Source organism: Camarhynchus parvulus, chromosome 2, assembly GCF_901933205.1.
Source record: "Camarhynchus parvulus chromosome 2, STF_HiC, whole genome shotgun sequence".
Classification (NCBI taxonomy): domain Eukaryota; kingdom Metazoa; phylum Chordata; class Aves; order Passeriformes; family Thraupidae; genus Camarhynchus; species Camarhynchus parvulus.
This window is the reverse complement of record NC_044572.1, coordinates 16890044-16908278: the sequence shown is the minus strand read 5'-3', so window position 1 is coordinate 16908278 and position 18235 is coordinate 16890044. Positions and strand designations below refer to the sequence as shown.

General features: G+C 41.9%; 1 protein-coding gene across 1 annotated transcript; it reads right to left on the bottom strand.

Annotated features, from left to right (window-relative positions):
* Positions 1 to 353: 353 nt before the first annotated feature.
* LOC115901152 lies at positions 354 to 17562 on the bottom strand. The gene is made up of 4 exons (XM_030943538.1): positions 17406 to 17562; positions 11903 to 12441; positions 10570 to 10636; positions 354 to 5763 (listed from the first exon to the last, which is right to left on the bottom strand). The coding sequence occupies exons 2-4, from the start codon at positions 12362 to 12364 to the stop codon at positions 4244 to 4246; spliced, it is 2049 nt and encodes a 682-aa protein (XP_030799398.1). The 5' UTR covers positions 12365 to 12441; positions 17406 to 17562; the 3' UTR covers positions 354 to 4243.
* Between the last annotated feature and the right edge of the window lie 673 nt (positions 17563 to 18235).

Sequence of the window (18235 nt, the reverse complement as noted above, 5' to 3'; positions counted from 1 at the left end):
CCCACCCCCAACACCATAAAAGCTTTGAAATATAACAGAGAGCCTATGAAGCACCAAGGCAGGACAAATTTGTTTCTTTTCTGTGTTAGTGGAGCACTAGCCATGACCAGGATAAACTGCACTGCTCTTATGACAATTTTCATCTTTCTTGCTGTTTCAACCATGGGAACAGAAGGCAAGCAGATCTCTAGAAATGTCCACTGTTACTGTTCCTGTTTAGTGCCACTTCAGCAGGCACAGGTGACTAACTCAGACCACATCTGTGAAATGCTGACCCCAGGAGAGTCAGTAGTAAAAAACACAAGAGGCACCATTAGTCTCCCTTAGAATAGAACAAGAATATCAGTGAAGTTTTATAATTTTATTTATCTCAGTGAAGTTCTCTTAAAACATATTACAATGTAATATTAACAAAGGAAAGTATCTAAACAGTATTTTTAAAACAAGGTAATATTTCAAAGTAGAAAAATTTTTTAAAAGCACCACTAGAAAATAGTACAGTTCTCACAGTGTACTGCAATCTGCAGAGACCACAGAACAGAGGAATATCCACAACATTAAAATAGACTTCACATATTCTGCCCAGTTTTGACTTGACAGAAAGCATAAAAAATTTGCATAGGTAATAAATATATTCAGGTAAAACCTTTGAACTTCCAAAATGTTTCCCAATACAAATCTATGCAGGTTTTGTAAGCCAAATCTTTTTTTCTTTTGTATAAGCAGCACTATACAACCTAAATTATTTTCCTCCTGTAATGGTCAAGTTTTCTATAACAAGAAGTTGTCCATTATCTTCATAACACAGTGAAATAACCACCTGCTTTCCTGAATGTTTTAACTTAAACTAATTCTGTACAGGTAGAATCTACCATCCTCATACTTACTCTGTTACTTTGTGAATCCTTCCTTTGGAAACATTCTCTGACAGAAAAGACTGAAGAGCCTGTCTCCAGCTACTTTAACCATATTCATGAATGTAGTCTCAAAACATGCAAAATAAAAGCTTTTTAATGAATTCTGTACTTCATAGTATTATATTGTACTATTAATAGAAAAAAATATGGGGAAAAAAAGTTCTAAATTTGTAAATATAATTTATAAGATACCTGTCAACAAAACATGCAATTTATTACAGCAAATGGGGTAAGTGCCATAAGATTAGCATTCATTGTGCATCGATTCCTCTTGAACTCTATCTTATTCAGGACGTAGTGCACCACTTAATGTTGCATGGTATGAGGCAATATATATAATTTTCATAGATGCAAAGGCTATATACTATGCCATTAATTAGGCTATCATAATTCTATACTGATTCCAACATACTCACTCAAATTCCTGTTGTTATAACCAAGGTCTGAGTGCCCTCAATGACAGATCCAGGTTTTTCTTTTTTTGAAAGGGAGAGATTCAAAAGAGGCTCAATGATCAGCCTCCTCTTTCTTGAAATAAAGCTAATCTTGCTGCAAACTGCAATTAATAATACATATTAGATAATTAGATAATACATATCTCCACTCTCTGAGTGCCTTATCTCAGATGACATAAGTAAAACATTATTAGATGCATTATCACGACCAGATGGATACAAACTGTGTTTCTGCCACTGTGCATCTAAAAACTTACTCTGAATTTAAGAGAAATTATGGGCACTCTCCACAGAACCCTTTTACTATATTGAAGAAGTTTTATTATATTGAAGAATTTATTCTCTGGAACTTCTCTCAGTTGTAATAATGTTCACTTGTACCTTCCTTGTACCTTCTGTATCCTTTAATAACAGTGCATTTAAACACAAATACCACCAGCATGCATAATACAGGATTGTAGCATCATTTTCTTCCCTGTTTAACTGCACTAATCTCACAATCCCACTCAAATAAAGCATACTCAGACAAACCATGCCATTAGATTTGCTATATGCCACATATAGACAAATGTTTACTATATTCAAGTAACATCTGCACTTTGCTGAAGATGTACCAGATTATTTCAAACACCAGATTCTGATCTCTGCTACACAGGTTTAAATCTAGAATGAGTCTTAAGCTGTCATTCTGGTGAGTGACAACCTTCAACAAAACTGCAGAGCACAAACCAGCAAAGGATAAGGGGCTCTGTTTGTGAGGAAGTGGCTTCCTTAACTTTTTCTAAAACAAAAACGTAAGCCTATAATTTCTACCTTTCTCTAACATTGTCTCTCCCTCAACTCTTACCATAAAAATACCCAGGTGTGCTCTCTGCAGAGCTTCTCCTACATCACATGCACCCTTGTACAGAAAGCAGAATGTCAGAAGAACTTTTACTCCTCTGCCACTTCATCTTTGTTCAGTCTTAGTAGGCTCCAAGAGTGAAGTTCCCAGAAAAACTGCTCTGCTCCCAGGTAACATAGCTCTTCTGCACACAGATACAGGTGCTCTTCATTCCAGAAGTCCTTCTCTACCACTACAAATGACCTCTGTAATGATAACTGTATTGTGCAAATGTTGAACACCTTCAATAGCAGTTTTAATCCATCCTTCCTTATGACCTTGCAAGAACGAATGAGATGCTGGCTACACACAGGCACTGAGATCTCTGTCACTGACAGACTTTGGGGACACCAGGATTACTGGTTTGTGTACTTACACTGGCTGCAACACAAAGCCCAGGGAGGGGTCCTCTGACAGGCTGCTTGGATTTTGCAGCTGAAAGCAAGAACAACTACTGTTCTCTATTTGGAGCAGGAAAGCAGTTTGTCAAAAGCCTGAACCCTTGAGCATATTCTTGAAGAAAAAAACAATGATGGAAAGATAACTTCAGATGTTAAGGACACAGTTATAATGTCACAAGTTAAACCAATGACCAGACAGAAGTCTTGCACTTGGGTTCATTCTATTACAGAAAATTATAGGAGGCCATTATACAGCAAAAACAGTGTAACAAACCCCAAAACAGATTAAAACACAGCAATGTACATATATCTTAGCTATACATACTCAGGCAGACACATTAAAGTAATATAGTGCATAATATTTCTTTTCAGTAGGGTTAATTTAAGGCAGCCTGCAAGTGCATTGGTAACATCCCCCTCCTGTAGTTACATCTGTGACACAAACATGTATCCTGTTGTAGGAATGCTGAAAGCTGGAAAGAGATGTGACAAGGCTTGTCCTTTACTCTTAACAAAAGAAATGAGAAAGGAGAGTGGAAAAGCATTTGTAGAGGAGAAAGAAGAAAATGGGATAAAACAGTCTATATAGTTTAGAAAAAGAAAGAACTAGTTTGATGGAAGAGTTGGAAGAAGATAAAAATTAGCATCAATGAATACACCATTTTGTTGAATTAACTGATTGATTGGACAAAAATAAAAAGCCTTTTAAATGTAAGTACCTGTCTGACAAAATAAACAGATTTGTGAATAATGGGGGTTTTAAATCAGAAAAATATTTTGCTGCTTAAAAGTAACGGAATAAAAATTTGCTTAATTTTCAGAAGTCCAATTCTCAAGAGATTCTTTTAATATACTTGTTTCTTTTTGCCTATGTACTCTTCCTTGTAAGAAGAGACTTCCTTCCTTCTCATTCTGCAACTTTTCACTGGCAAAACTAAAAACAGAGAAAAGCCTTCCTAAATTCCTTAAATGCAGATTACTTCCAAATGAAATTAGAGCAGTCATTAGTTCCACTGTTTTTGTTGTAAAAATAATATCCTATTTTTGACCCAGTCCCTTTCCACAATATTAAGAATGTATACTCTAGTGCTGCCACATTATCACCTATTTGAGGCATGTTCTCTCAATTTATGGAAAGCAAAACATTTTGTAAGATGTAGACAAATTAGCCCGAAAGTACATTTAGTCTTTTTATTAGCCTGTTGCATGAAAAAAATTAAAGCAAGTTTCAATTATTTGGCTGTGCTGCTTTCAGTTACAGTACTAAATGCTATTTACCCTCAGCTGCAATTTTTTGTGGTCCAGAAATAAACATTTTTTTAAATTAAAATAAGGGAATTTGATCTGAATTCCACATTCCCCTGCCTGAAGATGGTAACAGAATTAAAATCTTCACTTGAAAGCTCTTGTTTTCTTTAAATAGTGATAATTCAGTTATGATTATATTTAAATATTCCTAAAATTGAGAGCATTTTGTGGGATGACCTGCTCAAGTCAACACAGTATAGTGTCAAATATGTATAGAATCAAAGCAGAATCCAAATACAATTGAAACCCCAATTCCATGCTAACTTCACTGGGCAGAAATTAAGATGAAATCCATAAAATAGATATGCTGGTTCCATGTTCATGAGTGATCTGGTTGATCCTTCCACGCACACAGTCAAGAGAAACTGATACCAGTGTTCCATTATGTACTTCAAAAGATGCACGGAGGGACACACTGGTCCATATGCTTCCCTCTGGCATCTGACCTCCAATCTGCTGAGCAACTGCTGTGGGTTGCATGTGATCCATGGTCAGCTGATTGAGAGTCACTTTGAGCACATTGCACGAATGGATTAGCTTTAAGTTAAATGCAATGCTGGCAACTCCCTTTTCAGTAAAAATAAAATACTTCTGAGCAAGCTGTCCAGAAGAAACCAGCTGTATCTGTTTCTCATTGGATGAGACCTGGGTGAAATCCAGTAGTTTGTTTCTCACTGCTCCAGTAGGGAGACCTGTAACAGAAACTGTAGCTGATATGGCACTAGAAACTGCTGAAGGGATCCAGATGAGGCTGAACATACTGATTCCAGAACTATCTCCAAAATACCGAACATTACACTGTGCAGGAGAAAGTATCTCAAAGCTAACCAGATCTCCAGCATCAACCTTTGTGGCCCCAGAAGCAGATATTGATGTGTCCCTGTAATTTACCCCAGATTTATATACATTCATTAATTCTCTGTTGGTACCATTCCTATTGATGTAAGAAATTAGGGAGAAGCCCTCTCGGACACATGTATGACCCATGGAATACAATGCTTGATGAAACACAAATTTGACAACACCAGTTTCAGTGAACTTTATAGCTCTACCATCATGAGATAAACTTAGCATATAAGGGTCAGAAACAGAAATTATTTTAAAGGTAGGTCGATAGTTGGTTTGGTAATGCATGGCTGTTGACATCTGTGCACTGAGTGCCACAGCACCTGTGTCATGGGACAACCAAAACAAACTGAGTGGGGTATTAAGATCATAAATATTTAAGTCTTTGCTTTGATTGCAGAATTGATTAGGGCTCCTCAAATACACAGAAAGAGTTTGGCTGGGCTCCACTTCAGCAGCACTACTTAAACTCGTGCTCTGGAAATATTTTCCCTCTGGCTGCTCAATCCGAACACCACTCAGTTCATGGTCTTCCTCGCTGCCATTAAGCTTTAAGGAAAGCTGCAAGAAGTTCCTGCAGTTGTGCTTTACTGCAAAATTTAGGTCAGTCCACAACAGACCATGTTGCCTGAATACCAGGCTGCTCTCTTCAGTGGACAGGATATCACAGGGGAGCTTTCCTTTTATCTTCAAGTTCAAGCCAGAGTAGACCTGAGAGACGCCAGACTTTGCAGAGGGCAGAACGATGTTTGCAGCCCAAGACTCTGAGAGCTTGTTTTCACTGGCTGCTGAGCAAATCGTGTCACTGACAGTGGAACAAGGCACAGCCACCATTCCATCTTCACACTTTAAACATGCTTGGCACTCCTGCATTTCCTTATTAAAGAAATATTCCTCTCCACACATTCCCAAAGCTGCATCCTTCTCAGCAATTCCAAGGCATCGGAAACCACCTGTTTACAGGAAATGGACTATTTTTATTGTCATACCTTTAAAATACTAAAAATAAGAACTCTACAGCTTCACATATCAAGTATCTTTGATATATATCTGATCAGAAATAAGAAAACAGAAGATAGTTATGATGTTAGATCACTTTATGCTATTAAAGGAATCTTGATTGATTACAGAGGAAATATTACACATAACTCACCTTGTTCAAGCCAAGCACAATGGTTTGGAGTGAAAAAGAAGCTACATAGGGCCAATTCTAACCAAAATCTGTAATGTATCAGATATAATGATATTGCTCCAAACTCCAGTCTCTTCCTTCTCTGATGTAAAAGGCACAGTGACTGGTACACCGAGCAGCTCCTTTCAACTAATGCAGAGCTCCCCTACACAGGGAGAAATGTGTGCTGCCTGCCCAGCCATGCTACAGGGTAGCATGTCGTTGCTGTGATTGCTAAAGCAGCGCTTTGCAACACAAGGGACAAGGACCCCTGGTATTCACTCCACATACAGTTTTTTAAAATCCTGTACAGGGACAAATAGGAAAACCAAAACTGTAAACAGCAGGCTTAAAATCATTATGCAGTAGTCCATGCATTTAAAAAGTGGAAAACTACTGCCTTAAGACACAGCACATCAGTGGTTGTGATCAAGCTAAAGCAAAGCATTGCTGCAAACAGTGAGGAGAATATACATGTGCTGCTTGAAATTACTTTGTTTGACATAAAGCAATGTCATGCTGTTAAATGGTATGCCATGACCTCAGTGGATCAAAGAATGCACACCAAAAAACCAGGTTTTAAAAGCAGCCTGTAATTTTCTGTGGCAATTTTCCAAGAGCACCACCAGCTGCCAGTGCTTCCACCTGGAGCAACAAGAACCCAAAACCTTCGTACATGGAGATTTCAGGATCTGAATCAACACACAAGATCTGAGGCATCCTAAATAACCACCTGCAGCTTGTGCCTCAAAACTTAATTGCTAATGCAGTCATTTATGCTTTTTTACCACCGTGATCAAAACTCAATAATCATCTTTCTAATAGATCTTAAATATCCTTTAGTATCTGGATCCTATGTCATACACTTGCATTATTCTTTAGGTGGAAACTTCTTGTACCTTGGCTGGGATTTGCTCTAAGACTGGGACTACCAGTATTTGCATGGATCCCAACAATGGATTCTCCCCTGATAGGCCAGGGTGGGGCTGGCTATGCTAACTGCTGATGTAGACAGAAAAGCTCACCACACTTGCTGCAAACTTCAAGTACACATGAACCTGGCCCACAGGGGAGGTCAGGATGTTGGCTAGAATTCACTTCTGATACTGCATTATTCAGCAGAGGAACACCAGACACTGTGTTAATTTATACAGGCTTCATATATTCACCCTCATATCACTTTGTCTATTTCACTTAAGTGATGATTCATTCACTTAAGTGATGATTCTCCACTAACACAAATATATAGGACTGTACAATTTATGATGTGAGAATATTCCTTCTAAGATCAGGTACTGTTTTATCAAGAGTTCACTACAGAACATTAAGATTTTTTCCATTTGAAAAAAGTCAAGAGAAACTTAACACTTTGTTCCTCTCTGGAAGTGTTTTGTTTTCTTATGAGAAACAAAAGCCAAATAAATAAGACTACATTTTTTTACACTAAAAACATTATAGAGGGAGTATAGAAAAAAGTCCCAGACAATCTTTCCCTTTGAAATCAGTTTTAACCATGATGTATTTATTCACATGACATTTCTTAACCACTTCTGCTTCTCATATCAGTAGCTCCACCATCACTGAGAAATTCTGGATTAACTAAGTACACACATACAGCTGGTTCACATGGCACCGAAAATCTTCAGTAGTGCCTAGGAACACTTTTTATGCTACTTGTTTCTCACAAATATTTTAGTGTATATTTGAGTGTTTACCAGTATCATGTTTCACAAATACTTGTGATGGCTATATGCACTAATTTACTGCCTAGTCTTTTATTAGGTAGAACTGTAGCAGGTGTTCCCCCTGGGTTTACTTCAAATAGGTGACTTCAAAGCAGCACCCAGACTGCTCCTTGCTGTGGCCACAGCTGCAAGAGCAGCACCCTACCCTTTGCCAAGAAGAGGTCCAGCAACAAATGACAGCCAAACATCAGAAACCAGCACAGCAGCATGCTGGGACTGCTTCCTACTGCTCTTTATCATTTTACAACCTCTGCCACCTCTTCCTGGCTCCTTCCTCTGAGCACTGCTGCACCTGGTTTCACAGTGAGCAGTCCAGCTGCGCTCAACCTGGCTTTGTGAAATTGAGTCTTTCTGCAGCACATTCCCCAGCCCCTGCCATTCACAGAGGCCAGGTAATTGCAAGGCAGTTACAGTAAGCTATGCGTGTATTTTTGTGCTGCTACTACTCACAACTGCCTGATGCAAAGGTTACATTTGGGCAGATTAAGCATGGGACTCCTTCTCTTTTTAAACACTCTGTGTCAAATTTGGATCATCACATATCAATATGGTTCATTACAAATCAGGACTATCTCTCAAGGTTTTCATTCCTCTTTCCCCTGCATCCCACAGTGAGCTCTACAGTAAGTCCTCTTTATTTTGCATGGCATTCCAGGGAGAGTGCCTTTGGCTGATTCTATTTTTTGGATAAACAATCTGACTACTCTCCCACGGCTGTCTAAGAAGGAAATGGTGCACCAAACTCTATTTTCACTGATTACATACCCCTGTTATCGAATGACCAATGACTTAAGGACTAGCCTTTAATCAAATAAATCAACAATTCTCATCCCACATAGAAGTGAAAAAAGCAGCAGCGGAAGAAGGTATGATGTAGAGGAAAGTGGAAGAGTGAAGAAAGAGAGGCTCCTAGTTACATGATTCTTTACTGTTATTTGCTCTGTCTCCCCTCACACTGCACATTGAACAAGAGTTGCTACAGATGCAACAACCTTTGCGTGCAGCTTGAGAAACCACATTCAACATCTGGAACTCGTATGTCACATCCCATCCCTATGTCACATCACATCCCCTTCTTCCCTCCTTCACCCAAAACAGACATTCTGTTTCAGCCTTTCTTTTGCCACGTTAATCACACTTGTGTAAGATCATGAGCTACCACGAACGGACAGGCTGAAAGTCACCTCTTACAAAAAATAACAGGAACATTCTCTCTTCCATGACAGATGGAAACAACGTTGACAGGACACTAATTCTTGTGCAGGTGATGGGTAATAACTTGCTTTCACATATCTACACACCACCATTAAAACTGGGAGACGAGGAAGAGAGGGAAGATTCCTTTCCTTCCAAATACATTGCTACTGCCTTTCTGTGGTCTGACACACCATCACTACCCATCTGTTTCTTGGCAGTGTTCTGCCCTCACTTACGTTCCTCCTGCAGTTGTACAGACCCTTTTTTGGTCTGGTTCCCCTCCACAGAACCCACTGAATAAATTCATTACAGCCTTCCCTCTCCCAAGCCACAGACTAGAGCAACACCAAATTGCTACCACATTGGTGGCTCTCCTTTCCTAGGGCTGAGGCCTTGTGGGCTTCCATCCAACAAAACACAAATGGGAGCAAACCCAATGTCTCATTAAAGACGAGACAAAGCCTTACACCTTTCCAATGCTCTGACTCAAATTTTGTGCTCTAAACTGTCTTGCCTCCAACTGTCCACCTCCAACACTCTCCAAAAATGTCTTCCCTCTTCTTTTTTAAGACTGATGGTACCTTGTGAGCAGCATTTACTACACAAGGCTAAGGGCTCTCTTCCTCAAGTCATTTCCAGTTTACTGCAGAGTTTGTAGTAACACCATCCAAACCAACACAGCTCCTGTCCACAGGAAGTAAGGACAAAGGAATCCTTTCCTAGGCTTCCACATTTTTCTCCACCAGTGACTGGGTAAAAAAGGCACAAAATAACTCACAATCAGCTGAAAACAGCCCTTGCCCCTCAAAGAGGCCACACCTTCTTACAAGTCTAAAAGCCTAGAGGAAGAGAAACATAGCATCTAACAAAGCCCTTCCTGGGTTATTTGACTGAGAGACGTCAGGTACAGGTCACAACTGGTGAAAATGCTCTATTTGACCAGAGTTCCTTTCAAGGTTTTCTGGATGACCAAAAATTAGACCAGTATAAAGACCAAATTAGTACCTGGCTAAAATTTGCTCAGTATGTCTATTAATTTTGCTCTTTTGTGTCTGACTGCCATGAGAATGTAATGAAATAATGAAGCCTGCAGTGCAAAACACCAGACAGATTTGTTCTTAAATGTCTGAAAAACTCCCCTAAAGTGTCCCCAAATAATAAAAACTGTTGATCTTTACTCAGTATTTGACAATATTATTGCTAAGGAGAAAAAGATTAATGGAGGGAGGTCTTATAAGAGTCTTCATTAGATCAAATCAGGTATCTACCCCAGTGCACCAGAAGGAAAATGACAACTATTTTTCTCCAAATAGGAATAATATCTTTGATTTGGGCCCTATTCGCATCAGCATAAACAAGAAGGAAGGTCATAAGAGAAAATTAAAAACAAAGCATATAAACCCCAAGGAAAATAAGGCAGAAGAGACCATCCAATGCTTGCAAAGGATATTAATGTCCTAAATACCCCACTGTCCACAAGAACCGCTATCAAATTACAGATTAGTATTTTTTAACTCCTTTGATTCCAGCAAGCTGTGCATGTCACTACTCACTGACATACAAGCCTGAGTCCTTATCTATTTCTTTGGCCTGTTCCTGAAGATCTAATTATCCTCATTCTTTAATTATCAGAGAATGTAACTTACCTGGAGTATTGAGGCATTTTATCCTCTCACCACAAATGCTTGGAGATTCAATGCACTCATCTCTGTCCTGTAAATCACAAGAATCATACTGAAACAGTTTAACATGACAACTTAAATTTGCAACAGGCATTTCAGCCTCTGTGACATCCATCTGTCCATAAAAGGTGTATGTAGGGATGGAGAACAGGTTGATCCCATAAGCATGTTAGAGCAGGACAATTTTGATTTAGATTTATTACCTATTTTAACCAGGTATCCAGAACCACTGTGTGATGCCACAGAAAGCAAACAGTGTGCGGACGAGGTGAACAGAGGGGTTGCACATGTAACTCTTGTTATGATGCACATCCCCAAGAGTGGGGCATCAATCAATTGATCTTAAGGACAATGCAACACTTGAGACAGTCCTAGGAAAGGCTTTTAAGGACATTTTGTCTGGGAGGAAGCTCCTAACTAAAACACACATGAAAAGTAAATTAGAAAGTAATATTCCCTATCAACAAGTCCTCCTTTCACCCTACAGAAGACAGATGGGAAAGAAAAACAGCTGACATTTGCCTTTAAATGCTTTAAAGCATTAAAGAAAATTGAGGCTAGCAGAGAGGGAACTGGACAGACACATTCAGGCTCTCAGTATCTGGTCCAGCTGGTCAGGCTCATGCTAAGCTAAGAACTGGGGGCAACACTTAGCAAACAAGATACTGCTTTAAATATCAAGTTGCCCATTTATCTTAGGACTTCTAAATGACAGAAAGCAAGCAAAGAACCATCTTATTTTGCTTGCACGCTTGTTTTGTGTTGTATAATAAAATGTATTTTATAATAAAATGTATTTAACAAGTATCCAAGTTCTGTATTTGTATGTTATGTTTAAGAAGGAACTAGCTCTTACATTTATTTTAACTGACAACTTCTGTTTCCAAACTTTAAAACAAATGTCTGACTTATGCTTAATAAAGCTTTCCTGTGCTTTTCAGAGATGTCTAGAAGCTCCTGCAGACTGTAATGGAATTAAATAAACAAATTTAGCATACCTAAGTCTAAATGTTTTAGGGTATCTTTCCCTACCACAAAGAAAAGAATCAAAGTCCTGCCAGCTGTCAGGTTTGGGAAAGTGTCACACCCAACAGGCACAAACCAGTGCCTCATTTAGAACACTAAATGCTAAAGAGAAATACACAAAAAAAAAACTTCTGGCATAGACCCATTCAGTAAAACACATGATTCAAAGTGAATTTCTCTAGCTCTCCAAGTAATTCCCAGAATGTTATCCCAATATGTCCAACACAATGCTTCATAAGCAGTAATTGAAAGACACAGAATTATGTTTCACCTGGCAAATCCGATCAGAGTTTGCAGAACACTCGGCCATTTGGAAAAAACCAGCAGGACACAACGTGCACTTTTCACATTGTGAAGGAGTCTTTTGGAAATTGCAAAATTCGTCACTTTCACAAAGGCCACAGTCCAGCAAAGCCTCCCCAACATTAATCACTTTTGCATCCACTTCTACTTTGTGCACAGAGTATGACTTCTGGAGATGATTTCTGACCTGGTTCTGAAGCCCATGAAGATGACTTTCAAAATAATTTTGAATATCTTCTTGCAAACTCTGAAATGACATTTGTTTCACTGTATCAAAAAGCATGCCATACTGGACTTTGATCAGATCCATTTGCTCATACATTTTTCTTTGCTGTTCAAGAATCTCCTGTTGCTGGCTAACCAACACGTGCTGCTGTTCAGCAAGTTTTTGCTGCAAATCAACAATGATCTGCTGTTGGCTTTTTAGCATTTCTGTGAATTTCTCGTGCCCTTTTGCAAGGTGCAGTTGTAGTATTAGGGCATCTTCAGATGGAACTTCATTTTCTCCTGAAATACAAATGATCTATTATTGTCCAAGCTTGTTGTATTATCTCTTCAAAGGCATTCAAATTTTAGCAAATTAATGAAAAGCCTCACTAAATTCAAGTCATCATTATAAGGTCAGCTTCCTTTACTAACCTTGTAGCCCCTTCATGGAACCACAAGGTTTTCCATTTCATAAGCAGCTCATGAAATCATCATTTGCCCCTGCTTCAGGGTATAAATTAATCACCACATAACAGATTTATCATTCTTATGTACATGTTCAAACACAGTAAAGAGTAAATGGCCAATTTTCACTCTAGAAGTGATAAAATGAAATGATAAAACTTGCTGTGAATATTAAGCTATTAAGGGTATTAAAAGTAAGGGTCAATTGCAAAGACCTGCAAAAGGAGTCTGTGATACTGAGCAGCAGCAACAAAATGACAAAAAAGAAGTTCAGAGGAGATAAAGGTGAATTGGGGTTCTCACTGAAAAAATAATCCAAGTTTTTTTAGATCAAATGTCATACTTGTAGATTTTTACTCCTTGAAAATGGTCTTGAAGTAATATATCTAGATATAGATGTTGAGCTAGAGAGCCATGTAATCATCAGTTCAGTGCCCAACAGAGTTCAGAAAGGCAAATAAAATGCTGGGACCAATTAGAAGAAGAACATAAAACAGAACATAATATATCATTATGACATTACATTAATATATAGAGCATCTGAAAACACAATGCAGTCCTGGTTCCCCACCTCAAGAAGGAGTATAAAAGAACTCACAAGTTCACAAAAAGGGCAGCAAGGAAAATCTAACATATGATACTGCTGCAATATGAGAAAGTAGGTAAGACTTTTCAGGATCAGGAAAAAGAAAAAAAGAAACCAAACAACTGTGCTATATTATAGGTATCCTAGAGCCAGTAAGTGCAGAAAGACTCTTCTATCTTTCTTCCAATACAAGAATTAAAGGACATTAAATGAAGGCAGCAGTTCCATACACACTAAAACTTCAAAAATAAAATCAATTTGGGGTTTAAAGATAGACATTGATCAGATTCAGGAAATCTAAGCAACAAACTGTTGGAGCTGGGAAAATTATCTATGAAAATATTGTGTTGTACTTTCTACAGATCTGCTGCTGGACACTGCCAGAGAGAATCTTCAATCCGTATAATCACTCATCTGTTCTTAAGCAGCACTGATTTTTGTTCTTACAAGCACAGAAGATGAAGGATGACACACTGAACAAAGACCATATCCAGTTATTGTTTACAGTTCCCAAAATATTTTGCTGTTTGGTTAGTTTTACTCACAGCATAAGACACACATTAATTTCTATTTATCAGCATTAACTTATATATTAGGTTAGTTTGCAGTATACTGGATTTGAGAAAACAAAGACCAGGATAAGAAAACAAAACCCAGTTTCTGTGCATTCCTTCTTTTGGGATGCCAGTCTTTCATCTGAAGTAAGATGCTGCTGAGAAATAGCAGGGACAATGGGCTCATCTGATGTGAAATGGGACTACAAGCCTGCACTCCAGCATCTTCACCTGGCCAAAATAAGAGGTGATTCAGTCTTCAGTCTTCCAGATAGCAGGCCTGTGTAATCCTGCAGACAGGCTGTGCTGGCTGTGACAAGCACCTGCCTCATGCACATGAGCCTGCAGACATGGACACCACACTGGGAATCAGCTTGAGTCCCTGGTACTGGCCTGTGCCTTGGAGGGCTGGCATCAGGCATGGCCTCAGCAAGCATCTGAGTACACTGCACCTCATATGAATGGGGCTTTTTAACAGGCTGAACAGACTACTTGGTTCACCAAAACACAGTTTTTTTCCAGCAGGTTAACTAGAGCAGGGATATTTTAGTTACTAAAGAATCACTACAAATCTACTCAGGCACTGTCACAAAGCTGGCAGACAGACTGGGGTGGGTCACCCGCTCTCCACCTGTGCATAGTGAATTAATGCAGGGAGAAAAATGGCCTGTGGGTCACCTAGGCAGTATATTCCAGCTCCCCTGCTATCTGAGGAGAGGTCAACAGCAAAGGAACATCCCATTCAGCTGGTATTAGTGATGTACTGAAATGGTACCTTGACAGAAATGTTCCCCTAAAAACACAGAAAGACAGGAACAGTCACTGACCTGTCTCTTGAATCACTGAATAATGGCTTGTGTTGGAAGAGTTATTCTTCCAATGAACATGCACTTAGAGCTCATCCAGTTCCAGTGCCCTGCCACAAGCAGGGACACCCTGCACTAGACCAGCTTGCTCAGAGCACCATCCAACCTGGCCCTGAACACTTCCAGGACTGAGGCATCCATGAACTCTCTGGACAACCTGTTCAGTGCCTCACCACCCTCACAGTAAAGAATTGCTTCCTAATATCTTATCTACACCTACTCTCTTGTAAATTGAAAGCCATTTCCCCTTGTCATGAACATTCCACCTGTTTGAGTTGCAGCTCTCCCCAGACAATTGTCAATGCATTTCTCCCGATTAGAGATCTGATTATCACATTATTTGTTCTGTTTGTTTAAGTAGACAAGAAATGCTGGAATTGCTATACAAACCATGCTCATTTGCAAGATTTGACTGCATCTGCCAATGGTTATTCCTCTGCCCCACTGTAGGAAACCCACTGACCTACATTCAAAAGAAGGTCTCAGGGAAACACAGAGAATGTTAGAGGTCACAAGCAGAGCAGAACACTGGATGCTTGCCTACATACTCACTTGAAGGAAAACCAAAGACAGTCAGCATGCCTTATTTTTTGTTCCTGATGCCAAATACATGGAATTTCTGATAGATGTTGATGAATTCAGTATGCTGTTCTTCCACTCCTAGGAGAGAAAGCTGCCTTATGAAGATCTGGACTGGGTCCTGTCTTTGGAATGGGCAAAACATGTATGTATGTCCTCTGTCCAGTCTGGACAAAAGCATGTCTACAGCAAGACTCCTTCACACCAACTGCAGCAGTGGGCACAAGGCAATAGCAGGACAAGAGAAGAATTTCTGAGGGTGCAGTTGTCCTCATCTAAAATCTCACATAGAACCTTGTGTGCTATCAGAGGTTTGCTTGCTGTGTGTTCTGTGTCGACTGTGCCTTCCATGAGATTACATGGTTTAGTGGGCAGAGTTGTACACTGCTTTCTCTCCAATATATAGGACACTTCTGTCTGCCACAGGAAGATGAATGCACAATCCATGATCACCACTGCCCATAAGTCACCCTTGATGCATTCAAGGATTTTGTTAAGGGCAACTTCTAATCACACTTCTCTTCCTCCAAGACTTCACCCAGCATCAGGCAAAGAGCATAAAATTGAAAGAGCGAACTCTGAGTCTCCAAACATCCTCACCCTCTGACCCTTTAGCTTTAATTCCTCTGACCCACATCAGAAGGGACAAAGCACCCAGTCCTAAGGCCCTGGAGATGAGAGGTGGATGTAACTCACCATGTTAGCTGTAACTGCTGATGGTACTGGAGACTGGGCAGCGCAGACTGACCAGAGACAAACCAAGAATAAGATGATGTTTGGAGAAAGAGGTTATGCTGAGCTGGATGCTCTTTGTAAGACTTGAACAGAGATAAACATATCTGTTTTCAGCGCCATCCAAAAGTATTACTCTTTTCTGTACAAGCAGAATGCTCCTGCTATCTGCTGAGGCTCATATAACACAGAGATGGACTCTGGTATGGACAAAGAAAATGTAAATATCCTGGGTTCTTTGGAAAAACAGAGGCATGGCATTTATGGTGATGGTACAAAGAAGAGTATGCACAGAAGCAGAGAAAAGGGAGGCTAACCATACTGACTTGTTTTCTGTCCACCTTTGGTCACTGAGCATACAGAGGTTCTCCAAGACATCTGGGAACAGTTTCAGGCAAGATGAGGGTAGACAGTGTCACTGCATTATGCCCAGGGGAGCTTAAATGTCAGTCCTGGGGCTGGAATCACCAAGTGCAGAAGCCTCCTTTGGAGGAGATGTCACTTCACTAGATAGACCATGGTAACTTGTAGGCTTAGCATGTGCTCTGGTGTCTGAAGCAGCCATGGCACTCATTTGCCACACAAATCTGACAAAGCTTAAATTACCTTCTTCACGCTTTTCATTAGTTTTTAACATCAATGGGAAATAAACCACCCTTCCTAATATATTTGCTATCTTTCAGACAAGGCATTAAACCAGAATCTAAACTACTTTGTGATTATTAAAGACCTGTTGGTGCTCTTCATGTCAGTAAAACCACAAATCCCTGAGACACCTTCTGCTGACCCATGAGTATAACCACAGACATACCTGGCTTCCTCCAGGCATATCAAATTCACCAGAGCTCTGCTTGCCAATGGACAGGCAAGTTTTCTGAACAATGCACTGCAAGAGACACTTTACCATTTTTTCCCCTGGCTATTACAGCGAGACAGTTTGGCACCAAGAGCAGGCTTCTTACCAATGGCACCAGCCTGGGTATGGAATGCACCCCATGGAAGCTTTTTACGACAGTGCTATAAATTAAGAATACCAGAAGTACCAGACTGCGAAGAGAGAGACTTAAACTTAAAAACTGCACTAAAAAAGATTCTGCCACGTTTACTCGGCTCTAGGTCTCCTAGGTGCAAGTGTTTAAGGAGGGGAGATGAAGGGGAGCAGAGAGAGGAGCCACGGCAGCAACTCCCTCACATGGTGTGAAGACCTGCGCCGGATTTCTTCCTGATTCTCCCAAAACAAGGAGGTGTGGCACAGTCGCTCAGGTGCCCCTGCAGCCGGGCTCTCAGAGGTGCTGAAGCCTCTTGGCCCAGCAGACACCTGCCCGGCCCGAGGAGACCCAGCACCCTGCGGCTCTCCGTGACCACACCGAGCCTCCGCGGGCTGCAGGAACCCTTCGTGCCAGGGCAGGGTGGTGATGGGGCGTGGGGTGTGGGGTGTAGCGTGTGCCCTCCCGCCCGCGGGTCCCTCATGCCGCCCCGCACCTGGCTTGACGTCGCAGGTGAGCTGCACGCCCGGGGCGCCGCCGCCTCGCTCGGGAGCGGCGTGGGCAAAGTCGTCCCCCGCGAACTGGGCGGCTCTGTCGGCGGCGCGCAGCAGGGCGGGCTCGGGGCAGCCCTCGGCGGCCGCGGCGCAGGTCGGGCCGCGGGGCCGCGGGCGCAGGCGGGGCGGCAGCAGGCGGCACTCCAGGCCCTGGCAGTCGCGGTGGGTGGCGTTGGCGGCGCAGTCCCCGCCGGGGCAGGCGGGCAGCGGGGCGGCGGGCGCTACTTTGCCCTGCGACGGCCGCAGAGGCGCGGCGCCGTGCAGGAAGGAGCGCGCCGGGCGCCCGGCCCGGCCGCCGCAGCGGGGTCCGCGGCAGGGCGGCGGGGGCGCGGAGCCGCCCTGGCACGGGGGTCCTTGGCAGGGCTCGGCCGAGCCGCCCCCCGCGCCCAGCAGCGAGAGGCAGACGCCGAGCCAGCAGCGCGCCCACCACAGCCGTCTCCCCGGCATCTCTGGCCGCGCCTGCAAGAGAAGAGGCCGCGGCGGGTCAGGGCAGATGCCCCTCGCCCTCCGCCCTAGCCCGGGGTGCGCAGCGCCGCGGAACCCCGCCCCCCACACCGCTCTCTCCATCAGTTGTGCAGGCACCGTCACAGCATCCCAAATCCAGAAAAAACTTTTCACCCCCGTCCCGTCCCTCCCCGGAGTCTCCCGGCGTAACCTGCGGGAAGGTGCGGGGCGGCGCCCGAAGCAAGTGCGGCCTCGGGGCCGGGCTCCTCGGAGCGGCTGCCCGCAGCGGGGACCAACCTCCTCCGAAAGCTGGAGGGGAATGGAAATG